Genomic DNA, 27,654 nt, shown 5'->3' with positions numbered 1-27,654 from the left:
TGGTAATTTATAACAATGTCATTTTTGTTGACATAAAGGGAGAAAACAAAAAGAAAAAAGGAACCAGCCAACAATGAGCCAAACATAACTTGCTGTGAAATGTTAATGAACATGGATACTCAAAAGGAAATTAATAATAATCACAAAAGGCAGATGGTCACTTCTAAAGAAACAAGCTTTCACCTCCACCTTATGATTCCTTTAATTACAACCCCAAAACCAAATACATTATGATGACAAATTCCCTGCTTCTTCGTTTCTGAAACTACAGGATCTGGTCTCACACACACACACACACACACACACACACACACACACACACACACACACACACACACACACACACACACACACACACACACACACACACACACACACACACACACACACACACACACACACACACACACACACACACACACACAAAATGAATGGCTGCAGTGATCTGTGGCTTAATGTTGAAACAACTCACACAACATATATTGAATTACTGTTTTATTCCAGGTAGGTTTGTCTCCAATTTATTAAACCACCCCAAGAGTTGGGTTGTGAATAATATATTGGTGAAATTCAAACAATCCTCAAAGAACTGATACATTGCCGACAGATGTAGATTAGTGGATCATAAAAAGCATTGCTCTATAACTCTACTAGTGGTCAGAAACTCCAAAGGATTCACCTTTGAACAAAAATAGCAGCTCTATAGTTTTGCTATAAAAATGCTGCCGTCTCAACCAGTAATGGGATTATACTGTAATACTTAGGCCCATAACCATCTTATTACTTACAGAGTCAAGTCCTAATGAAATCTGGTATCTTCCTCCTTTCCGGGCTCCATTCAGAAAGGACATTTTGAGAATGAGATACAAAGAAAAAGATAAAACCAGAAAAAGTCTGCTACACTGATGCGCCAACTCATACATATGGAGCAGGACACCAGTTGAAATATGGGCACGGGGGTTATTAGATTCGATTACGATCAGTATACAGCACATGTACACTCCAAACTTCATCTAGGAAATGGACCAGGGATTAGAGTACTATTGTGACCAAATCCACTGATTTTGAATGAGAATTATTATTTGGCTTAACTGGTTGGATAGCATTTCATTATTATTTTTTATCACAGTGGATCTAAAGCCATTTATTCAAACTTAAGTCAGCTCATCTCTTGTCTAGTATAAATAAAGGTTTGTAAGTCAAAACTGGATTGTTTGTTTACCACATACTGTATCTGTAGCTGGTCCTGTGTAAGGGGATATTTTAAGGAAAATATTTGTCATGGTAAAAATGATCTCTTCAAGAGACCAGAATGGAATAATGAGAGAAAGTCTCAAAGGAATCTGAAAGAGTAAAAGTACAAAAGATGACAGTCTTCCGTGAACAGTTTCAGCTTGGAAACCACAGGGCTTTCTCTTATTTAAAAAGCATTTAACATGAATATATTAGGCTTTTACCTGTGCTTGTGTTAAGTGACTAACAGTGACTGCATGATCTAATTCCACATGATAACACATAAGCAACTAGGGATGAGGAGCGCAAAGGTCACTGCTGTGCTTCCAAACACTTTTCTGTCATAGTATTTTACTAAAATCACAAAATCACCCGAAACCTGTAATTTCTCTTCAGCTTATTCAAGCAACCGTAGCATTTAAAGGACTAGTTGGTTGTAAACTGGGGATTGAAGCATTCGCTTAGCCAGCCACATCAGTCTTTCTCCTTCAGTGCCCAAGGCGCTCCAGCGGTACCTTGTGTGGAGGCTTTTAATAACGCCGCTTGTTTGAACCCTGGAACAATGAGCAGCGGCTGCATTTCAGGGCTGACACTGCAGTAAAATGCCATCACATCGCCCAAAAGGCTAAACTTAACCCAACTGTGAAATCTGCTTCTCCGAGAGTAAGCGGTGAAGGAGAAGGAAGGGGAAGAAATAAGACAAATTACTTTAGTTTATAGGGCCACAGGCATGCTGATAGGTGACCCTGTTGTGGTTGTTTATTGCTGTAAATGGCAAAGAGAAGAAATGTCTCTATTTTAACTGTGGCTTCTTTTTACCTCTGAAAACTATGATGTATGTGATGTGAAGCTGTGGGTTTTCCAAAACCACGAACGCAAAGACAGATTTAATCCGAATGGGTAAACACAGCATAACTTCTTGTCATTTAAACGTGTCATGGTGTTCCATGTTTGTACAAAACTGCTGGGTTTAGTGTTATTACAACGGTTTACACTCTTCTGTGAGTCCAGCCATGCAAACAAAATGGCAGCAGGGACGCACAACTCCAAACCATTATCTGTGAGATAGAGAACGAGTGTGCAAATACATCCCAACCTGTCTGAAAAAACAAACTCGCTTTTACCATCTGTTTTCCTCCAAGTCCTCGAGAGCAAGTTTATCTACCGTTGATAAGCTTGTAACACGACAATTAAGGACGTTATAAGCACAGGGGGAAATGATAAAGGAACAGACGTGGATGAAGTAACCATTTTTTGGTGCAGTCCGGTTCTAATCACAGCTGCAGTCTCACCCTTTGGCCTGTTGATTGCAATGCCGATGTGAGTGCAGCTGGGGAACCTCGCCGACCCGCGTCACAAGATGAATCGTAATCAACCGTGTGAGGACATCTGGCCGTTGATGGCGAATGGATTGAGAAAAGCAGGGAGCAGTCTTGAAAGCATTTTTCTAAAGAGCACTACAAGCAAAGCTGCAGGATTATGGTGGCGGAGGCTAGACGGATGTTTTTTTTTTCCCCAGAGGAAACGAAACAGCACAGTGTCGCCCGATTCGAGCCAATAACTTTCATCTGTTTTGCATCTACTTCAGCCTGGCAAAAGCAAAGCAGGGGTTCATTGTCTGTCACGATGAAAGCTTGGGTTGGTGTCCACTGGCTAGTCGACCAGCCTGTGACTTTCTTCATGTTAAAACAATTAAAGGAGTTAAAATCAGTGTTATTCAAGCAGCACCAAGTACGGTGTAATGGTACAAATCAATGTGTGTATTTAAATTCTTGAAGTGGGTGGTTTCTCTCTGAGTACATTCAACACTCTGTAGAATTTCAACGTGATGAAGATTACATGAGGCATTTTGTTGTGTTGGACCTTCATGAAGGTGTGAGTTCCTTTAGGTTCTATAGCATTCCCAGTGAGGGGTGGTGCGAGCGACAACCCCAAAGCTCATATCAGGGAGTTAAGGCTCAAACTGCTGCCATGCCAGCTGAGGTAATCTGTCGCACCAAGGTAGCCCCCTCCATAGTGGGTGCACCGACACTGTAGAGAATACAACATACCGGTCTATCTATCTATATATATAGATAGATATATATATCTATATATATAGTACACACACACACACACACACACACGTCATAAGATAAAAATGGACTATATACACCAGCACAGAACAACACTTTTGTTCTGTGAACCTTTTGGAATCATTTTAAACCCTGAAGTAACCTGTATGAGTATTGCGTATTCACCTTTGAGCAATGTTTATGTTTTGTTTTACCGTAGCAACTAATCTTGCATGCGCTGTTACTTGCAAAAAATATATCTCTTTGATATCTTTGCAGTAGCCGAAAGGCCAAAATATTGAATAAAATAAATAAATAAATACAGGAAGATTTTCTAACAAAGGGACAAATGAAAGGAAATTAATGCCACAGTTAAAGTAACTGACAACACCTCGATCAAAATATACTTAGACGCACACAAACAGACACACACACACACACACACACACACACACACACACACACACACACAAACACACACACACACAGACAGCTCTCTGCAATCAAACTAACAATCATAAACAGTCTGATGCCCTCACATTATTTCATCTTATTCTCCAGAGAGTTAGCCGCCAGCACTAACAGGGAATGAGCAGAGGAATGTGAGGGAGGGAATGAATTGGGGAGGCGAAATTGAGGGGAATGAAAATCTTTGATGTATGAGAGCACAGCAGAGGAGTGAGTAGAAAATGGACAATCACTGACATATAAGTTATCTTTTGAAGTTGGTGCATGCATTGTGAAAAAACATAAAGTAGATGGAAATAAAGCCCTGCACACACTATATCAGCCACTTCATTTATCTATAATTCTTATCTATCTGGCTGGTTGATTCATCATCAATATTTATGTTAAAAAGACCAAATAAGAAATTGATTCCCTTGCTCGGTTGCTATATAATACTGCTTAACTGCATAATATGTCATGCCATGTTTATCGGACATCACATGAATAAATTAAGGGAAAAGAGTAAAGAAAAGGATGAGCAGGGGATTTATCAAAGATGTACAAGTGAGGGAAGTGTTTGAGTAGAAAATAAGAATTATCGTAAACAGTAGTTATAGGACAGGCGTCCTACTTGACGGTGGAATTCAGTTCAACTTTCAGCCAGCAAATAGTGCAGGAAAAATAAAAATAATTTTTATCCGTGGTTGTTTATTTAGAAGATAGCATTCAACTTTGGTTGGATTTTGAACAATGAGTGTGAAGTTAAGGAAATAATTAATTTAATGCCATGTTTAGTTTACACATATTGATCAGGATCCACCAATGGTGACAAGATCTTGAAAGCTTCAAAAAAATACAATATGAAGTCATGTTTAAGTCAGAGGTTGGTACTCAGACATATTTGCACCAATTAGCCATTTCATGTAAGCGTTGTATTCTAAACCTCCACACAATTCTAATACTTTCTCAGTATTACAAAATTTGGTAGACTTTATTGACAAATACTCAAATTTCTAGCCAAATGATTGATAGAAAGATTGGGAAACTCACCAACACATGAGCCGTCGATCTCCTCATACCCAACGCTGCAGACGCATTTTCCCAGGGGAACCAACCAATCGCCATCAGCTCCACAGAAGAGTTTGGGTGTGTCCCTTTCTTCCGCATGGTCAATGCACGCCCCCCTCACCTCCACCAATGACGAAGAGTCCACGCGTGGCACTGTGTCTGGAAATGAGGCCAGGTTTCTCAGTGTGAACGGACATTTTTTATAGTAAACCCTCACCGAAACCAAGGCAATGCAGGCACCAATGTCCTGGAACGCCAGATAGAAGCCCTTCCTGGTCATGGGTCCCACCTCGCGCACCTCCGTGTTGAGCTTGAGGATGCGATCTCCGAGATCCATCTGGGTGAAGCTCTCATCAGCAGCGATTGTGTCAATCTTGGTATACTGCACAGGCTTGAATTTAACACCATGAGCTTCATCGGTCTCATGGTAGAAGAGGTTGAAAGTCTCTTTGCAGGTGCCAGACACCCAAGGGATGGAGTTGCAGTCTCGCAGGGTGAAGCGAAGCTCCACGTAGATCTTTTGAGCCGCCTGTCGAGAGATCCAGTTGGAACGAAGCCAGTTGTTCTGGTTGGGCTCCATCACATTGCACACCTGGAAGGTATGGATGGGCCGGTTGTGCTCGTCCATCTCGGTGATGGCATCCCACTAAAAAGGAAATAAAACAGGGGATGTGGTGGTTGTTAGAAGAGGAGCAAAGGCAAAAAGTAATAAAGTAATTAAACCATAAGACCTAAGCCCCCGCAGGTCACTATTTAACGCTCGTTAAATAGTGAATTTAATGAACTACATGCGTATGTCTATCACCCGCACAAGAATGCATGTCTCATGGCCTTCATGGAGACATGGTTTGACAGTTGGGTTTCTGACTGGGATCTGTGCTCTATATATCTGTACTCTTAAACATAAATCAAAACTGGTGCAAGACTGTTGTCGTACAGCAGAGATCATGTTAGGTTGACATTGACATGTAGTGTACATCCACCGCCATGCTAATGTAGACAACTCAAACGTTATATTGGATGTGGTTAACAAAATGGTGACGATATCTTTAGATGCACCTAACTTTGTACCTCAAGTGCTGTCTCTCTTGCTCTCATGTTTTAGCAGCATATTAGCCGCATCTGAATCAGTTTCTTCTTCCCCTTGCTCACTGCAGGGTTGTGTCCCATCTTCGTACTCTTGTATAATTATCACCATATTGTAATATAACATAACTGTTGTGCTTGATTCCTTCAGGTCTCTCCTGTTGGGCTGACTCCTTAAGTGATGTCTGACTCCAGCTGCCCGGTCATCGGTGCCAGAGCTCCCAGGTCATGTGATCACTAGTGTGGCAGCTTTGCGGGGTCATGAGTTACCTGTCCCTGTGTTGATGCGAGTGAAGTTAATGGGGTTTTTTAGCCCCTGGTCCTGCACTGGTCTCTGCTTTTATTAGAGTGGGGGCTGGCTACATGGGCGACCCCAAAACCACCCAACATCGACCTCCAGGAATCAAATTACCTGTCTGGGAAAGAGGGCTCTCAAATCATGTTGCTTAAAATGCAGCATTGGACCCTCCATAAGCTACAGAGTTTGCCTTTGTGTTTGGCTTTATATTTAGACTTGTATTCACAGCTTCTTGATTATACAGTATTTGACCAAGCTATGGGGGTGGTATATTTTACTATACCGCTCAAACTACTGCTACCACTACAATCCTTTAATATGATTTCATTTTTGGGTGAAATTTCATTTGACTTCAACACACCACAGAGCCAAATGAGACATTAGGTCCAATTGCAGCTCTAATAACAACCAATTAACACATTCATATAACTGTCGCTCTGCATTTAAATGTGGACTGACTGCGTCATACAAAACAGCTCTACTATAGGCAAACAGTCTGGAGAGTTGTGCTAGGGCTGGTTAATCTACTAATACTATTTGCCTGATAAGCTGGCACATTTAATAAGCTGTTTTGCACCGAGCTAAACATTACCTCTTGATGAGAGTAGTAATCAAAGCCTAATGTTTGCTTTCACATACTCATTATCCTTTTTAATAACATGTTCTAATTCAATCATCCAAAGACGACAGGCTTTAATCTGCTCTTCCCCCGAGGTGCAATTGTAGCATTACAGTCAAGCAAATTGATTTTGATTAGATGTGATATTGCCCATCACACACTGCATGCGCATCACGGCAGTAAAAAAACAAAACAAAACATCAATGTACGACAGCACTACGATCTCAGTCTCAACTTTAGAGTAAACAAGAGGCAATACGGATTTGAATTGATCTGCTAATGCAGAATATTAATTATGGATAACTTTAAAAAAAAAGTACAGGAGTCACCCTCCTTAAACATGAATTGGCACATCTGACATCTGGAAAGCCCCACAATGAAAAACTGAAATCATAACCTTGCATCTAGTTCAAAAACGGAAAAAAAGGAAATGTTCATACACATACTGCACATACAAAGTTATATGCATATGTAAGTGAGGCACCTTGTACATTACTATTTAAAAAATTGTAATATAAATGAAATAATTTATTTTTTATTTCTTAAGATCACAAAATAATACAGAGGAGAATAAACTGAACTGAGCCTTCAAACCTGCAGTTGTTAATAAACAGATGTTAACCAACCCCAAGCTTTCTGTACTGATTAACTGTCTAATCAACCTACCCAAACTTTGTTCCACTGTACATAACACTTTTGACGTAATTTTCTTTTTTTTTAATGACCTTCTTTACCTTAAACTGATATTTCAGTTTCCTGGCAATTAATTTTCTCAATCAACATCAAAATAATCAAGAAGAATCAAGAAAAAAACCAAACCATCACACATTCACCAGTTTCAGCTTCTCGTTTGTGAGGATTTGCTGCGTTTCTTTGTTTTAGGGGATAGTAAAATGTATACTTTAGATTTTGGACAGCTGGTCAAACAGAACAGGCAGTCTGATGGCATCTCCTCGAGCTCTGATGAATTTTCACCGTTTTCTGGTATTTCATAAAACAACGGAGAATGAAGGTGGCAGATGAATTGATAATGAAAACAAGCGTCAGTTGCAGCCCTAAACAGATGCTCAGCCTGACCTGGCCATGGAACTCAAACCAGTTTTCAAAATGTGCTGATTCAATCCCCTCTTCGGGCCTTTTCAATCTGGTTTGACCACTTAGTCAGCTGTTGACCTGCAGGGGTGTTTGGAGGAGGAGGAAAGATGCATCAGCACCCTTGGGCTCAAAGACTTTCTTTTAAGCGTGGTAAGCTCTACAGCTTAGGAGACTTACTAAAGAAATTGATATTCTACAAGAGAATGCCATGTCTTAGTTTAAAAGAAGGTGTTTGACATTTCCACACTCGAGACATGACTTGGGATTTAAAAAAAGGTCATCATGAAAATGTATGGAAACGAGAGCAGGCATGTCTCTGTTGAAGATGCTCACAGAGTGAGGAAGAAGAAAAAAGGTTTGTCAACAAGGGGATATTGCACAGCTGCACCGACGGCTTCAAGCTCAAACAGACAAATTGTATTTGATAAGTCTGGTGATAAATATTGCTACAGATTGTGTGGATTTTGTGTGAATCCTAGAGCAAAAAACAAGGAATATTTTTATCTCTTCAGTTCAGTATAGGAAAACATATTGCACTGTCATAAAAGTTAGTGATATTAAGTGACTAAATTAAACTTTATGTTCCTACAACAGATGCAACGAGGCAAGTCATTGGAACCTCAGTCAAACACAAATCAGTAGTGAATGACTGTCACTGTGCTGAACGAGTACAGCGGAAATGTATATGTCTGTATTATGACTGTAAGGACAGTCAACAGACAACTTGGTCTACATCCTTACTCTAGCATATCCCTCAGTATCGCTGCCCAGGACATTTTCATAGTGCATCAAAGGATACAATCTAATATCTTGGTATAAAACTGAATAAATTCTTCATATTAGACTTTGATCTTAAATGGTAAACACTATAATTTGAAACCAAGGAAGAAAGACAGTGGAGAGAACAAACAGTGTCTCAGGAATGTATAAAGGTTTATGGGTGGGTTTGTGTTCATCAGCAGTTGAAACACTGAAGTTAGGAGGCAGTGGAATGAGCTAAAGTGCCATTATAGATAAACGGTGGATAGAGACAAAGAGCGAGGGGCAGATGTGTCAGAGTGATCTGTCCCAAAGGGGGGAAACACTCCACTGTGATAGGAAGACATCGCTGCTGCTTGAATCCCCAACAAAACACCACTCACAGCTGATTTAAAGGCCTTTAAGACTTTCACATCTTGTCAGCCAGCTGATAATGTCAAACAGCTACGTGGTGGCGGCGGCAATGCTGCTTTGTATGCACAAAAGATGGGAATTCTGTATTTCTACACCGTCTTGCAAGCAATGAAATATATTTCTCGTAATTGACTTGAAAACAAAAGGGAACATTTCCGCAGCAGCATCGCACCTTTGGGCAGTCTACTTAGTAAACAAGAGCCACACAACACTTTAGCCTTATTTATTGTGTGCGCTCCTGATTTGTAATCTGTATGTGAAATGTTTTTTAAGGCAGAAAACTTAAAGCAAAGCCTCACACTATCTTGCCGTCCAGCCTTGACGTGCATAATTGAGAAAAAAGGTCAGAAAATGTGGTTGATTGATTGCAGCCTGAGACCGAGGAGGCCCTTATAGCCCATCTCTCTATTACATGAAAGAGAGCCAGTCATTTTACTGGCCACTCGCCCAGAGGTGAGCTCCCTTTATTAAAACTGTGAAACCTGGAGCCCTATTGAGCACTGCACTTTTAACTACAGTGTCATAACCCGCTCCACTTGTCCTCAATCGAAAATTAAACATTTAGCGATCCTAAACCTTCCCGTCACCTGGCTGGGTCTGAGGTTGTAAAGAAAAAGAATTAAACACAATTTAAAAGTCAAATGTCCCTCTGTGTGAATGAGAGTGTGTAACGACCCGCTATGAAATAATTACTTAATAATTACATTATAGACAGAAAAATAGAGGGGCAGGTTAAGGATGGTGCTTGAAATGGTTTACTGTCAGACTGGCAGGAGACGTGTGATAAGAAAAAAAAGAAGTAAATTTACTCTCCTCCACTGCTGCACTAATACACGCAAGGCTGCTGGCCCTGAGGGCATCTCCGGACATGTAGTGCTCTGAACCTGTGCTGGACAGTTGACTGAGTTCCTGTCTGACATCTCCAACATGTCTCTGGCTCAAGCAGCTGTCCCCACTAATTTAAACCCACCTACATTGTGCCATTGCCAAGATGACCCAGTGCAGTGAGCCTTAATGACCCACCGTCAGTAAGTGCTTTAAGAGGTTGGTCATCTCAGGACCTGACTATCACCAACATTGGACCCTCCCCCACCAATTCATCTATTGTACTAGCAGAACAGGAGTACTGACAACACCAGTGCTATACTCCACCCTCTCCCACCTGGACAACATTCAGTTCAGCATTCAACAGCATCATCCAATCCAAACTGATTAACAAATTTTGTATCTTCTCGCAGACAGGCCACAGTCTGTTCGGTTCGACAAACATACCTCCTCAACCCTAAGGCTGAACACTGGCATCCCACAGGGCAGCATGCTGAGGCCTCACCTCTACTCCCTCTGCACCTACGACTGCACACCTGTACATGTTTACAATAACTTTATTCAATTTGCATATGACACAAAGTACTCGTACAATACCACAAAATAATCCAGAGTATCCCCTTAATGACAATTCACAAGTACACCGGTCAGCCACAGCATTGCAAGCAGTTAGTTTTTAATGTTGTGGCTGATTGGTGTACAAAAGAAAGAAGAAATGATACAAGGATGCGGAATTTTCTTGAATTGCATCACCTATTGTGGGTTGAAATAATTAATCCAAGTAAATAAATGCAGTGCACCTTATGATTCTGTGGCTGAAATATAGTGTCCCACGGCAATTTTAGGGAGGAATTACAAATGTCTTATGGGAGACAACAGCAAAATGTTGTTGTATATTGTTAGTGGCAAATAAGAATACATTAAAAATCACAGGTGTTCATTAAGCCACGGGAGACTGGATTTGAATGAATATTTATAATTCCTGTTTCTTTTATCCTCACTGGGGATTGCAGGACTGTGCAAAGTGCCCTGCGGCTTCACCTGCGTAACAGAGGGCAAGACATGATTCTGCTGCAGTTGCACACATACTCACATTGTGTCGGGAGCAGGTGTGTTTTCCCTATAGTCCCTGAGGCCTCTCTCTCAATTAAAGATAAAGACCGAGGGGAAGGGAAAAAAGTGGGCAACACATACACCCACAATCAGTTTCCTTTTCTAAATAAATCCTTCTACCCTTGTTTAATCTTTTTTAGTCTTTTCCATTCTCGACCCCACTCGAACATTTTTGATATAAATAAGGGCACAGTCCATAGACTGTGTATAAAAATGGATGTGGTCACCGGGTCTGAAGAGTGAAGCAAATGTGGACGTGCCTGAAACCTGTATTGTCTGGAATGACCAGCAGAGGGCAACTCCACTGGTTGCAGAAATAAGTCAGTTTCTATTGAAGTCTATGACTCTACTTCTCACTTGATTTATAAGGTCAGTGAACATTTTTCTTCAGGAGTTTATGGTTCAATCTCTAGTTTCATCTCTAATATATTATGATGTCCATTTTATAAAAGTATGGTCTAATTTAGAGTGAAGTAGATAATTAAGCACCACATTGGGGCGTGGATGGATGCTTGATTGACAGCTTGTACCATCCAATAGGTACATGGTAGCAGGACGTGCAGTGGATGATGGGCTCTCTAAATTACTGTTACTCCTCCAAATATTGTTATTTCTTTTTTTAGCCAAACAAAATGGCGTTGGCCAAAATGCTGAACTCAAGGCTTTAAAACTGCAGTTCACAAGCCAATGGTTGACGTCAAGGTGTGTTGCCATGTGGCACAGGCACATTGCTGCAATTCACAGTCAATTAGGAACCCCTAACTCAGAGGAAGGGGGAACTCACTTATGTTGGACAATTTCTTTCATCACAGATCAGCTTTTGATGATCAGCAAATGCCAAAACATATGTTTAAGCACACCTGAGTGCCAAGAGGTCTGTCTGGTCTGACCTGTCTAGTGCAGCTCTAAAAATGTTTAACCTCATAAACCCTTTGCAGTGTTGTGTATTTCAACTAGTTCTGTTATAAAAATAAATTTTAAAAAACTGTGTAGATTTAGTCCCCCCTGTTGTCGCTGCCTGAGTGGCAGAAAGTGATCACTTAATTTGAAGGATCTAATTCGATTATGGTTAGTCTATTTTGGAAAAATTGAATTTGTTCTTGTTTCAAAAAGACAAATTGCTTTGTAGTTTCAGGAGGCTCATTTTCCCCAGCACCTGCCATTGTCCATTCTTCAACACTGGAACTTCATTTCAGCAAATTGGGTAATCAACCCAACTGTGTATTTTTCCCCAAAGTTTCCGAACTCTTTCCTCCATTTCTCTATTTAGCCTTTACTGCGTTTTCTTTGCCTTTCGCTCTATCTTCAATCCCTGCCTTAATTTTTCCTTGCTCTGTCTTTTTCTTCTCCATTCCCATGTTTGTCCTCTGTTTGTCTCATCCCGTCTCTTTGATGCACTCTATCTCTGTCCTGTGTGTGTTTGTGTGTGTGTGTGTGTGTTCCCACTGTCACTTGGATTGAGAGATTTTTATTTAATCCAAGAGTCTCTGTCAGTGATGGATGAAAAACAGCCACTGCTACCTTCCCACACTACACACACACAAACCCACACACAGGATAGTAATAAGTATTAGGGAGATGGATGAAGACTCTCTGCTCTGGGGGGAACTTTTCTTTGACTTCATGAGGAAAGAACAAACAATGAATAGGAAGAAAAACAACTAAAATTGAGTGAGAGAAAGTGAGAGAAAATATATAAAGCAAATTTAAATGTGTTCTTCCAACATTTTTATGACTCATGAAAATTAATGATCACTGGCTGCAAAATGATGACTGTAAGAGAAGTGAATAAAGTTAACCATCCACCCCATTTTAATAAGATTTTGTCTCAAAGAATAAGGGGAACGTTTTTACATTCAAAGCACCCTATTATCTCTGAAGTTACTCACTCGCTCAGTACCCTTAAACACCAAATATACTGCACTGAAATCCGCCTTATTTTCGAGAGTGCTACTTTAAAAATGATCATGGGTTGAACCTCCGCTGAGACAGCGGAAGTTGCAGTAAGTTAACTATTGACGGTACAGTAAACAGTTGTGGCTGACTCTTGACCGCGGTTAATTGAAAAGTAGCTAATTCACCTTCAATTCAAACCTGCATCAAAATGTTCACCCTCGTATTTGTATTTTATCACAAAAGTGTGTTAAGTGTGTGTATGTGTCAGACGTTGGTCTATAGAGGGCTCATTAGGGACAAGTGAGGCCTAACTTGGGGGATTTTGTCAATATCTGGCAACCTCGTCCGAGTCACTGTGTTTAACTGAGTGTCAAATAGACAATCAATACTTTGATTGTAGAATTATGGAGATTGGTTTTCACTGTGTACTTTAGGACTTCCAATTCAATTACGAAGGGCGTGCCAATGTGGAATATTGGCAGGATGTCAGAAGATCTTTAATAATGACGCCTCAGAAAAAATGACAGAAACCGGGTTGTGGACATTTTCATTATGAATACAAATAAGGTGGTGTGTAGTTTGAATCTCAACGATGACATCACTGCTGTAATGACAACCATTGGACCTTCTTCACACAAGCTATTGTAAGATTTCATTTTCATGTACATTATTTTTTTTCAATCTTCATATCTAGTCGTTTGTCACTGTTCTTTAGAGGGTAATTCATCCATTTAAGCCAAGTAAGATGCAACCCACATTACTGTCGACACACACACTACTTGCCGCCACTAAATCAATAGAAGCAAGTGAACAGCAGTGAGCAAATGAAATCCAAAGACCCTGTGCTACTCTCATTCTTACATCCATCACTGTGGATGGGCAGCCAGCAGGGTGGAGCCAGAGCACCCATCTGTCATCCCTGTGGCGCTCTCACAAAGTGACACCCAGTTGGTCATGGCCTCAGTCAGCCTCCAAAGATAGCCGAGGGCACTGAAGACGGTGTTCAACCTCTATGATGTTTTGAAGCCAGCTGATGTTGGACTAATGTTTGCAGCTCATATTCGGCATCTTAGTTTGCCGACCTTTTTTAAAAGTCACCAAAACACTAAGTGTTTCCTCTGGAACTGCATTCCGATCAGGGTGTAAAAACCTCTGAATATTGATGACAACCAGCCAGAGCAAGACTAATAATATTCTGTTAGTGTTTGCATTTCCCTCAGGGTATGTTTGATTGTAGGATTAATCCCACCAGCTCCATTGGCCAGATATTGACATTATAATAATTCAGACACATATACCAACCGTGGTCGGCAATGGAACCTCCTAAACATTTATATTACTTTACATTTACTGGTTTGGCAGACACTAACGCTGTTAAATAAGACAAACGGTCGAAGATCAGGAGAAAGAAGTCACTTAAAGTGCTCAGTAAATGCAAATTAGGCCTATAAGGGTGATAGAGGTATAAGGAGAGAAGATGCCGTGATAGCATTTGGAAGCTAGTTCCACCATTGACCAGTATGTTTGAGTTGAAGTAAGCTGGTTCAGACCTAAGCTGTGTCCAAACATTCTCAAGAGTTTGCCGTACACATATGACGAAGGCAGCAAGAGATTGTGAGAGTCGGCCACGATCAAACAGCAGGATGATCTCTGGGATCAGCAGGGAGGCTCCGATAACTGTTTCTGTTTACAGTCATCAACACGTCCATTCGCTTGCTGTGAATTCTCCGGAGATTCTCCTGCTGTATTCTCACATGGCTCCCTCGGACATTCTCCGGAGATCTAACTTTGCGTTACAGCCCCTCCAGAGAAGCTCAGGATGATATCCATACATTTATTGACAATACAAAGGCAAACCTTAGCCTTCTATACTTTTTAAAACTTCTTTTTAACTCGTAAAAAATGACACAGCTCCACTTTTACAATCTTATTTGGACAGGTAATACTTCTTGAAGCAAACAGAGAGAGGCCGCAGGACACAGAGCAAACTATCACAATGCTCAGATCCGAGAGAAGACAGACAAAGGCAAGCACAACTGCTCACTTCTTAAAGTATAGGGCTTAGGTTATTCGGTTGTTACCCTTTGTGACATTGGAATATCTTTGCGTAGTATGTTTGCGCATTCTTTTCTTGAGATAAACATCAACCTGTTATGTTAAGCCATCGAGGGTACAGACGGAAGAGGAGGTAACCATTCCTCATTTCCAACATTTACAGAACTGCTGCAGACAATAGAGAAAAGAGAAACACAGAGAGGGAAGGGGGAGAAAAGAAGGCATAAATGTCTGCCATGTGACAACTACTACACGAGCCCGGTGCAATGACCAGGGCCATCCATCAACAGTGTATTGATTTCCACATAACCCAACTCATCTATGCAAAATGAATTGTCCTTTTAAAGTCACATATATGTTTTCCTTAAAAAGACAGAGGAGTGGCTGGTGATAAATGCCATCACTTTAAGGGAGAATAACAGCACCATCCTTACATGGAGATAAGAGCACGAGCCTGCCAGAGCAACACGATTATACATTCAACATGTTTGGCTCTGTCACCACCACATGTCCATGTTGTGCATTATATTTAATTTAGCACTAGCTGTTGCAACAATGCATTCATGTCATTTAGCGCAGCATATTGCCCATTACAGCTATACCTCTGGGGAGGGTCCCAATCTATCATTTGTCCATCGCAGCTACAGATCGCTCCTCATGCTGTTCGAGGCTAGAATCGATGTTTTGCAAAAGCCTTATCGTTACAGTTCTTTTTGGATGGAAACAATGCACACTTGTATTTTGACAAGCCAAACAAACCAAGCCAGAGAGTCAAAGAGGCTGTGCTCAGAAAAGACAGGCCACATGTACACACTGTATCAGGAGCATCGACCCTGCTGACGTGTCCTTGAGCAGAACCAAGTCACCAAGCCAAGTCCCAACACCTCTGGGGCTGATGTACTGAGCCAGACCTCTAACCTCCCAATAAAAAAAATGAAAGAAATCCACAGTATCACATACATGACTGATTCAGCAGTCAGAGAGGTTGATATTGTATTTCATCTGGGTCATACGTCTGAATTAGCTCTATGTTCAAGTTTAAACAGACACTGCAGATGTGGGTTTAGATGCACTACTGTTTTGGTGTTGCAAACCTTTTTTTAAAATGTGTGAACGTGTTATTCAATTCACTTCACGTAACTTTAACTTTGATTTGATCATTTTCATTTAAAGCTGTCATAAGGTAATAAATTCTATTTGTCCGACACTTTGTCTTATGACAGGGTCACTAGAGTGGCTGCAGACTTCTCACTTGTTAAACTGTCATATCAGCACGACTGAATCTACGGCCGTTCCTTTGCAGTGAAAGAAAATGTGTTTAATATAAAACAGAACAATAACGATCAGGTAAGAGTGCTATCCCACAATCAGAAAGCTGGTGTGATGTCTCTTTTCCAATTATAATTCCTACTTGGAACTAACTGTAGTCTTGGGACAAATTAAACCTTCAACTGAACCACTGAATGCAAACAGTGACATCTAAAATGAAAATCGAGATACAGCGTCTTCAGCATGTAGCCGGCAAAAACATGACATATCAGCAGCTTTAAAACCCACACACAAATAAAAACCCTGCATGTCTTCCTGCAGAACCAACACTGGTTAAGGGCATGAACCTTGTCTGCTTTCACCTTGTCTCATTTGCCTAAGTGGCGATATGTCACTCCACTCCACACATGCTGACTCTTTCTCATATGAGCTGACACAGACCAGAGACCTTCCTTTCTCCCCCCAGCAGCTCAGACAAACAATGCGTGGGAAAACTGGGGGGAAAAGAGCTCGTCGTTTTACATATCTATTTTTTGCCACAGAGGCAGGCAGTCTGGAATGTCAATGTGTGGCTCAGCAGCCTTTGACTGATGTGCGATCACAGTGACGGCTGCACACAGTGTTATGACGAACCCATACACACACAGACTTTGCCTGTGGGTGCAGGTAGCAGGGTGCAAACGCAGCTCAGATAAGACCAGGTCAGCCAGGTAGGAAACATCCTCACACACGCACGCACACGCAAGCGCACACACACACACGCACACACGCGCGGGCGCGCACACACACACACATGCACAGACACACAGGCACACACACAGACACACACACAGACACACACACACACAGACAGATTGTGACTCCAATTTCAATTAAGTTCTACTTGTGTTATAGTATAGACGGAAAAGTAGTGGTCATGTGCGGTCTCTCTTGGGACTTTCACTTCTGTATACACCCAAACCTAATCAAGAGACCTTTGCAAAACTGTGCTGTTTCAGGAGCTATATCTTCGGATCAGCACTCCAAAAGCCGAAGCCTAACTGCCATCGAATTTAGCCGAACACCGGAGTCAACGACACAGACAACTGTGGCATTTGAACGTGTAGAAAAGGTCAGCACTATCTCATTTTCTTTTATCTCTTTCTCTCGGTCCCTATTCAATTAAATTCAAGTCTACTTTATTGGTCTGACAGACAAGAAACCTGCAACTGAAAAACAATACTGCATTGATTGATGTACAGTAATGTCCCCCTTCCATCGAGTATTGTTGAAGACGTATAAAGGAGCCTACAAAGTCAATTAAATGTGATCCTAATAGAAGATAGGGACCAAAATAACATTTCGCAGTAAGGGTAATGTGGCTTCTCGTCTGTCATATGATTTATCTTCCAATCTTTTCGAAATCATTATACATTTTGCAATGAATAAACTCAACTAACGTGTGAGCTTTCCTGTAAGATGTCAGTGCAGCACCTCTGCATACTTGTTTCATTAAATGAAAACCCTTATGGGGCAAAACTAAGCCATGTTTAAAGGGCCCGTTTGGTGACTATTTCCCACTAAAAGCTCCTGGGAAAGATATAGATAAAGAAATAATAAAACATAAGTAACAACTTTGTCATCTAGAGTATCACAATAGATATCACTACAATTCTAATGTTTCATTTAGTTAATTATCCTGTCCTCCCTCTGCAGATATACAGGATGAAACACACACAAACACACCCCCGACATATTGCCTCTCGTCTGTTTTCACAGTCTGTTGCTCTCGGTTAAGAAGAGGTTGTCAGAGAGACAGAGGCAAGGGCAGAGGGGGGGACTAGAGAAAATGAAGAAACAACAGAGAGATATCAAGAGGATGGGGAAGGGGAGGATGGACAGCTAAGGAGTCACAAGACAGTGTTCAGACTTCCAGACCAATTGCAGGAAATTGTTACAGTGTTAATAAATCGAGGTACCACATTGAGGGAGGAGGAGATGTGACAGTTAACTGCAATTTTTGCAGGATTGATGTAGTCTTTGGATTCGCCTCAGACGATATACCTGTTGACCGATAAGGACAAAGCGTCCTTAAATATCTTGATTATGACAGTGGTGTTCATTTTTCATTCCTTTGTGACAAACAAATTGAAAGACAGACTGTAAGACATCCATCTTAAACATTTTTTCTAACAGGTAACCTTTTGCTGTATTGGAATTAATGACTATCCTCTTGAGAAAAACTAGAAAATTGGCTGCTTTTAGAAATAGCTTGTGACATTGCACAATTTGCATTCAGGAGCAAATCAAAACATTAGCATTACGATTGTATGCCATTACCAATGCCACATTATGTAGAGATGCAGTTTGGTCAGACTTGATCTGCTGCTCAGAAGAAGTGCAATCAGGGTTTAAGGTATTTCAAGAAAGTTCCGTGTGGGAGTTGTCGTTTGCGTTGTGACACTATTACAAACTTAAGTTTAGTGGCCAATTCAGGCAACTTTAAATACAATTTACAGTCTCCCATTCAACAGGCCCACAGACATGCAAACTCAACACAGGTAGGCCACTGCTGTCCAGCGAACTCAAAGCAAAGACAAACATGGTGCTAACAAGTTACAAGAGAGAACAGCCAACCAGAAAAGAGGCAAATCGGGAAAGGGTCAAAGCGTTACAGATTAACGTCTGAGCCTTAAATGTGCCTTCAATGGAATTACTCCAGATGACCTGGTCATTACTGGCTCCCAATTACCCATTGTTGCCTTTCTGTAGGTCAGTCGGATTGATGTGCCATGCATTTGATTACATTTGTTGATTTATAGACATCTATAGAACTGGTAGAGTTTTGGCTGTGCTGTTTCTGTCTCACTTCTGGGGTGAGCAGATGAGCTAGAACATGCATTCAACCCATTTATAAGCCCTTTCAAATGTACACAATGCAGCACGGTAGGAGATTAAGAAATGAAATGTAACACAGCAGTTCTTTGACATTTAAACGAAGGGTCACACTAAAACTTAGCCAAATTGCCCATTGGGACTCTGAAACATTGCAGAGCTACTTCCAGTATGTACAGCATTTTTTTTCTTCTTCCAGGTTGGTCTTTTGGTTTTTTTTTAGTTAGCGTGTTACTGTCTCTCACCCATGTCTGCCTGTCTGCCCGCTTGTCTTTCTGGTAACACTAGGAGACATCTTCCCCTTTAGCAAAGCCAAATGACTCCAATCTGTAATGCTTAAACAAGCCTGACTGGAAATGAGTGCAGACAGTACGGGATTGCCTGGCCTGCTCGATCAATTAGGACAGAGAAAGCAGCAAAGAGACAGAGAAAGCCTGCGGTGAGGCACAGCTTTCAGCATCCCCAGAATTTGTATAGAATCTTAAGTGCATTTGAGAGAGCTTGCCAGACGAAACTTTCATCTCCAGTGAAACCATATCCCCCTAGTAAGCACCACCGTCTGACCTCAAAATGCCCCCATCCGCCATCTCAACTAGTATCCAAGATTCAGATTGAAGTTATACCCATGAGGTGAGAAGAAAACAAGATGTTTGTCTCCCCCATCCCTCTGCCTCTGCTTGTAAAAGAGACAGGGTGTATAAACCTTTTCGAGCTTCAGGGGATGAATGTTAGCCAAGAGACCCCATCTCTCATCTATCACAGCTCTAACTCAATTTTATTAAAGGGGAAGATTAATACAAATTAAAAACAGAGCTAACTTTTGAATCATTTTTACTTCAATGCTGCTTTAAGCGATTAGATATTTTTCAACTATCATAGTAAAACATTTGATGACAGGGTACCGTCCTTCGTGGCAGTTTAAGGACAAATGGTCATATTAATAGGGTTAAATGTGTAAAAGCTGATGTTTACTGTCCTATGACGAAGCTTCTAATTTATCCAAACACTCAATATTTAAAAAAATGTGTCCTCTAAACTGATAGATTGACGACTTTCAGCATGCAGTTATTTATCAAGGTTATGACTGGGTTTTAAATGTCTTGGAGACAACTGATATTAGTTGTGGGGACTCCACCATCATTCGGGGTTTAGTAAATTGATATGAAGGGGGAAGGTAAAAAGGGGGAGGGAGACAGGATGAAGTTTTGTCCTGCAGTGCTGCGATCAATCTTGTACCCTAGCATTTTGTTTCCATACAGAGCAGAACTATAATCCATCCACACCCTCCATCAGTTTGAATTTGGATTGAGTGAGAGGCAAGCAGTGACTTATATTCAGATTGAATGAGCTGAAATGGGTGGGGGATATTTTGCATGTCCCACTAGCAGTTTTTACTCAGCTATGAGAAATGGGCTCTAATTACAAAAGTCAACCCTGCAAAGTGGCACATCCCTCTCCGTCTCCCTGTGATCACAAGACTGTGGTTGTCACATGCTATGAATATGGATGCAAATTATTTGAACCCACTGGAAAACCATTTGACTTTTTGAATATGTATGGGACCACTTTCAATTTTCAGCATGACAGGATACATGACCTTCTTCAACAGTGTGTTGATGCAGCAGCAACATTGACGTAAAGGGTGTAATCCGTGTTTAACGGAGATAGATTGTGGTCATCTCTATTGTATGAACTCCTGCTGAGATGCAACAATGTGTCATGAAGGAGGAAACTGAGGGGCGAGAAAGAGACGGTGAGGGAAAGAGAAGTGCAGGGGGAGGGAAGTGTTACACAATTGGCAGATTAGGAGGCAATTATGTCGTAGAGTGAAAATTGATACTGTGGACCCTATGTTACACCCAGTGCAAAGCGGAGCCAGGCGTATGATAAGTGTCTTTGCTATAGTGTCAGACTAACAGGGTTGTCATTTTCCCATTCCACCCACGTTGTTTAGATAGCAAATACACTTCTGAGCGCCCATGGGCATGTTGGTCTTAAAAAGAGGTGTGGTCGGGTGCAAAGTGAAACCGTTTCCACTGCCAAGAAGCCTCCTCTCTTACTACCCCCATTATAATAGCAATCTGCCAAGGTGCAAGTGCCTTGGGGATGGGAAATGAGACCAAGTACAACCCTTTTAAACCACGCACCTGGCGCAGCAACATTTGTTTCCCCACTGTTACACTAGCAAAATTGCATTTGCACACACCCCTTTCGACCATTCACTTAGATCGGCCAAATTGAGCCCAAAATGTTAGCAATTCTAGCTTTTGGGGGGGCCTTATGCCAGATGTTGTTTGGGGGTCTTTCAGGCTACCTAAAGCTTGTTATCAATAATGTTTTGATATATTTCCTAAGATTAGTGATGTTAGCAAAAATCTAATATTTATCAACTAAATATACAACTATTACCTCAACTAAAAGTACTGTTACTTTAAAGAAAATGGCTCAGAGGAAAGTACAAAGTAAGTCAGTTGAAATGTACTGAGTAAACATAAGTAAATAAGTAAATGCTACTTAAAAAAAAGGGAATGGTCAAATAAAAAGGATGCAGTGATAATGATAAAACCACTGAATTAAGCCACATCTTTAGGCTACAATGCATTCAAATATCCATAACTCACCCCACTCCCAGGTGAGAACTGCACCAAAAGCTACCAATAAATTCCAGTCAGGTACTTTGCAGCCTGTGCATTCAACTTTATATTGCTACATGAAGTCTATGGCCACCACACTGGGTGTCCAGAGACTTTATGTAGCAATAGTAAGCAACATAAATCAAGTAACTGCCACCTCTTATAGAATTAACAGCAGAATAGAGCAGCAGAAAAAGATGATCACATACTCCACAGCAGCGTCAGCCAACAGACACAGACAAAACACTATGTGGCGAAGCAGGGCGGCAGTTAATGACAACTCTCCTTCGTCCAATCAGGAACAACAATCCAGTGTCATTTCTTGCACCAAGGTCTGATCGTCACTGTGTGCAAAGTCCTCCACAAATCGGCTCTCAACACAACTTCTCTGCTTGTTCAATCTCCACCAGTCCACTCATCCTCTCTGTCTCACAAGCTCTGCTTTATTATCCGAAAGGGATTATGAGAAGCAACAAACAGGTGGCGCACACCGCACCGACAGTAGACGTGACTGAAAAAGCAACAGCTAAAGGATCCACTTTCAGTATTATAGCATGTAGCATTTACGCAGACCCAGCCTCCACCTATCGGTCACGAAACATGACGCGTGTTCGATGTGGGACCCTTGCCACGGTCGCCGGGTGGTGCATTAAATCAGCAGCTTTTTCTTTGCTGCAGTGGCTCATTTGGCTCTTTTCATTTGCTGCGTTCTCAAACAGTTGATCATGACTTCATCAAGAGACTTCTGTTTCTACTCTAATGATTTCATCTTTAAATGTAGTAAAGTAAAAAAAGAAATAGCTTAGTGGGTTACACCGCTGACTTCGGTGCAGAAGGGCGGGGTTAGGGTTGATGCTACCCGCCTACCTCTGATGAGTTACTTTGGACAAAAACCTCAGCAAAATGAATGTAATGGATATGCAAACATCTGTTGCAAAAAAATCCAGTTCTATGATATTTTACAAATAGACTCAGCTATACCAACTGCAACATTAGCTTGTTTGCTCAATATTTGTGCTTGAATGCATCAAAACTACTTTTTGCATTTTATAACCATTAAGTTTATTTTCCAAACTTTATTCAACCTTAACTTGTGTAAGGCAGGCTTCACATGCTGTCACACCAGCTGCCCTGTACAACAACAGAATTAAAATTTTAATGGAAAATTCTAGGAGAAAATGTCAAATAAACTGTGAAATATAACCATGCAAAATTAAAATGTTATATTTAACAACTTAGAATAATCAGGCTGTGATTAAATGTTAAACCACAGTCTGAGCTTTTGGCATTTAGGCAGGATGGTTGGGGGTTAATTCCCTTGCTTAAGGGCACCTCAATAATTGTAACCTCACTCTTTATGCTGGGCACAGCAGATGAAACAATCCATGTCTTCTCAGTAGTTGCTCTGGTACATTCGGGGCAGGCCCCCTAAAAAAATGTCCCTGATCTACAGTATACATTTAAATATGTTTTTAAGGTAAAACTTAGATATTAATAGCATCACTGTTGTTATTAGTCCTACACAGAAACATAATGCTGATCCTATCCTGGCCACCGTTGGTGAGTACCAGCTCCTCCCCACTCTTCTCCATCACCGGCTCTCTTTCTATTCCTCTCTGTCGCCTCATCTTGTCCTGTATCTCGTCCCTTCCCAAAGCCGAGCCTTAATTGATGTAGTCTTTTCATTTCAGTCAGTGTCAGTGACAAAAGTTATCACAAGGTCAAATGATATTTAAACAGACTTAAAGTCCTCTAGGATAATCTTGCAACGAAAATGAAAAGCATCAGAAGGGGTGATGCATACCCTACGAGTGTTGAATACACCACAATAAAGCAATGCTAGATTTTTGATATTGTAATAGTGCTCTGTGAACATAAACACACAACACTATCATACGCACCGTGAGGTTAAGTCTGTCTGCCTGCCTGCTGACAAATGTATGGTTGTCGCATGAAGGCGCACAGCAAGAGCAATATCTACCGGTATCAGGATGAATTTTGCCTGCTGAGGGAAATTAAAACTTTATGTATGTATTAACGGGACCACTACACACACACACACAGACAGAGAGGGACAGAGGGACAGAGAGACAGAGAGACAGAGAGAGAGAGAGAGAGCGCGCAGAGCAAAGAGCGCTGCACACAACTCTACAATGAAGCAATGGCTCAAAACAGAGATTATGTTATGTCATTATGAGAAATGAGCAGAAACAGTCCTGGTGATTAATGGAAATTACTGCAGCAGGCAGGCAGACCTTGGCTTAAGACAGGTGTTGTGCTGCAATAAGCACCACTGCCGTGAACGGCACTCCAGTCGCACAAGATATTCTGATCCAATTGCCAATTGAGTAAACCTCAAAGGTGACACAATTTAAACTGGGTGACAACCTACTCAAGTAAATAGTGTGCTCATTCCTCGTCAGACTCTGTTCAAATTAAAGTCCAGATGTAATTATAAAGTTTGCTGGAGTATTGTTATTGATGAGAGGCAGCAAGTGGGAAGGCGGGCTTTTTAAATGGGCTTCATATGAACTTGTTCACCTAACTTGAAAACCACTGTTATTCAACTACTCAATCCAATATATGCAAATTATTATAAATTATTATATCCTGAAGGGACATTGTCAGAATTTTATCTCTGTTGGTCCCAGCATCAACTATTTTTGAGATGATATAGTAAATGTACTCCACTTATCAGCACCAGTCATATACTCTTTAGAGTATTTGATGCTAGGACCAACATTACAATTTTATTATTGCTTTTCATGCTGGGCACAGCACCAGCCCTGAATAATAGCACCACTCAGTCCCAAGCAGCTCAAAAAGTTTATCACCTGGCTAGCTAGTTACTGGCGAACTAACCAGCATCATGATAGACAGCCGCTGGTTAATGTAACGTCATAAAGGCAGAGGCCATTAGTCACATGATAACTGGAGATAAAAGGCAGTGAGTTAAACCGTCCGCAAGTAAAACTGTGCAGCTATTCAGCGGTCTGTCCGGTTTGTTGACATTACAGCAGAACCACCATTTTATAGTGACGACAAGATCATTCGCTCCACCCACAAAACAAATGAGGAAGTCGATGATCTCGGCGTTGTACAACATCTTCGGAGCATCGACGTAGAGTTATTTTTGGAGAATTATTTCAAGACTTTTATTACAAATACATCAAACAAGAAGCAATAAGCTGGCATGAAACTGCTCTGTATGATAGAGAGGACGCATGCTACAGTTATAAAGGTTAGCCAACTTAGTTAGTCTCATTTTTTTCAGTTCACACTTCGACATTGGATTAAATGTTCAGTAGTATTGAAATATAGTGTTACTGTTTAATCCTTGCACATGGAGTTGGCAAAATGTATCAAAAATATTAAATTGCATTAATTCTAGTGTATGCAAAAAACATCAACATTTGACATTTTCTTTAATAACCACATGATTGTTAGGAACAGCTCAACGTGGTCCTACTGGGAAATCACCAAGTGTTGAGGCCTCTGTAGTAAGCTTTTACTGTAATTTATGCACACTTGTGCCGATTTTCTTTTTCTTAGGGGAATAACCCACAGTGCAATGTGCCCTGAGGTTAAGCAATGCAGGTGTTCTTGTGGCCTAGGGGTGTTCACCATTGACCGCAGAGTCTCTGGTTAATGTCTGACCAGGAACTTTTGTTGGGTTTCGTTCCACATACCTCTCTTCTTTGTTGCCTGTCATCTCTCAACTATCTGCTGTTTAATAAATTAATTCAATTGCTTGTGAACATAGACCATAACTACAGTGTGTCTGTAAATTCATCCTTATTTTACTGGCCACAGAAATTGGATTTGTCAAAGAGCTGTCAAAGTGTTCCCATTACTCATACAGCGTTATGAGCACTCACTGAGCACACAGGTGACATCAATATGAGTCTGTGAGGGTTCAGTGCTTAGGACTGGATGTTGGAACTGGGCCAAAGAAACACATTTTCCACCCCCTGCTTTATGCATTCATGTGAGTCCTGAAAATTAAGATTGGTTGCAGTGTGCGCTGCCCCCATGCTGGTCTGAATACCACCAGTGCAAAAAAAGAAACCAAATAGGAAAATCATGCTACAAACAAACGTTCCCCCATTTAATTGTTAGTGGCTCTTTTTTCTCAGTAAGGCTTTCTACTAATGTGACCAAAACTCTATAGAATATATAAAAATACTAGAAAAAGAGTGACAGATACAAAGGGCAGCATTTCAGCCATTAAGTCGTGTGTGCTTAACATTTACAAATGACCTGATCAACATTGCCCCCCTGTAGTTCTACTGCTGATAATGCATTTTCCATTTGAGCTTGTTACAGTCCTTCGAGTCCAATCGATCAGACGTAGCGCAGAATGTCAACATTGCGTTGATCAATCTCTGTTTGAAACATATTCTTTTCCATTTTCAAGTGTCAGATTGGATTTCCATCAATGGCTGTTTGAACAGTACACGGACATGTCCATATCCCAAAAAAAAAAACTGGCGAGGATGCATTTTATTTCTGTTTTGACATCAAAATATGGTAACACCATATGCTGGGACACATTTCCCAGAGTTTCATCTCAGTGTGTGAGTGTGAGTGTGTGTGTGTGTGTGTGTGTGTGTGTGTGTGTGTGTGCATCTTCCCTTGGTTTTCTATCTGACCACAGAGAGTGTGACAAATGGATGTGTCAGAGCTTGATGGAGCACTGCGATTGCTCTGCTAGGCACAAAGCTATTACAGAACTATATAGACAGCTCCAAAGAAAAATCCTGTTTCAATCAACCCCGAATAATCTGGGAGACAAAGAAAGATGTTCCACTGTTGATGGAGAGGGCCGGGGTCCCTTCTTAGAGGAAGATCATTTTCTTATACATAATTTAAATATGTTAGTATCTTGGAGAATTGAAATCAGATCTGTGTTTGTCTGACAGTCTAGAAGGACACATGGAAATGTTATCAGGGTCAAGGACAAGGGATATGTTTTAGAAATGGTCCACTGACAATGAACAGGAGACTGATTTCTTTGACCCATTTTCACTACTCGGCGAAAAGCTCATTTTCTTTGACCAGACCTCATTGTAGCAACCAGACTTTAAAGATTGTAAATCAAGAGTTCTGCTGTAAATTCACCTTTTATTTACTTTATAAAGGAATAACTTTATTCACAAAATGTAGTCCTTTACCACAAATGTCCCGCCACTGTCTTGTATCAAAATAAAAATCATACAAACCTAATTTTCTCCACTGACATTCACTCAAACAATATTCTCAAAAGCTACTGACGTTGCTGATTACCGAGTCTTCCCACATTCCACTGAAATGATTTCTCCACTCAGACATCTCAAATGTCAGTGGTATAAAAAAGGTAGCATATCATTTAGCAGGATTATGTACATGGATGGTGTCAGGGCTTAAAAGCATTTGAATATTTTGACACAAAAAAGACATTTTAGATTGCTTTAATGGAAGGTTAAAAAAATAATGCATCTGCAAATCCACAGCACCACAATCAGCCACACAATTGTGACTAGCATCATCAAATATTATTAAAAGTCTGAAAACTATACGAATGCAGTAAATGCATCCACGAATACTTCCACACGATTCATCCTTTTTTCGAGCCAAGTGTTTTTGTCTGCATGGTGTGAACTTGGGGCTATGATCACTCTGCTGGCACTGCAATACATCCATTGCAAGAAAAGTGCAGAGTTGAGGTTCAGGTTTGGAATATAGCTACATGCATCAGTGTCACCATAATATATTTCTGATGCAAGTCAAGTGAAACAGACAGGAGTAAACAGCCTATAGAGATAAAGGCCTGTGACCTTGGGCAGGCTCCCTCTAACTGGGCCACCTCACAGTTCTTCAGGTGTGCGCATGATAGAGTGTGTGTGTGTGTGTGTGTGTGTGTGTGTGTGTGTGTGT

General features: G+C 40.9%; 1 protein-coding gene across 4 annotated transcripts in view; it reads right to left on the bottom strand.

Annotated features, from left to right (window-relative positions):
• LOC118282502 (ephrin type-A receptor 6-like) overlaps window positions 1-27,654 on the bottom strand; it is a 291,167-nt gene that overhangs the window by 106,999 nt on the left and 156,514 nt on the right. For all 4 annotated transcript variants that reach the window (XR_007032131.1, XM_047337335.1, XM_047337337.1 and 1 more), the window contains one exon: window positions 4,785-5,448. Coding sequence is in view for 3 of the 4 variants with exons in the window: in XM_047337335.1 (XP_047193291.1) it covers window positions 4,785-5,448 (664 nt within the window). In the remaining variant the exon portion in view is untranslated. The remainder of the gene's footprint in view (window positions 1-4,784; window positions 5,449-27,654) is intronic.

The sequence above is a fragment of the Scophthalmus maximus genome, chromosome 14 (genome assembly GCF_022379125.1).
Source record: "Scophthalmus maximus strain ysfricsl-2021 chromosome 14, ASM2237912v1, whole genome shotgun sequence".
Taxonomy (NCBI): Eukaryota; Metazoa; Chordata; class Actinopteri; order Pleuronectiformes; family Scophthalmidae; genus Scophthalmus; species Scophthalmus maximus.
Note: the sequence above shows the minus strand (reverse complement) of the source record. Positions and strands in the feature narration are given on the sequence as shown.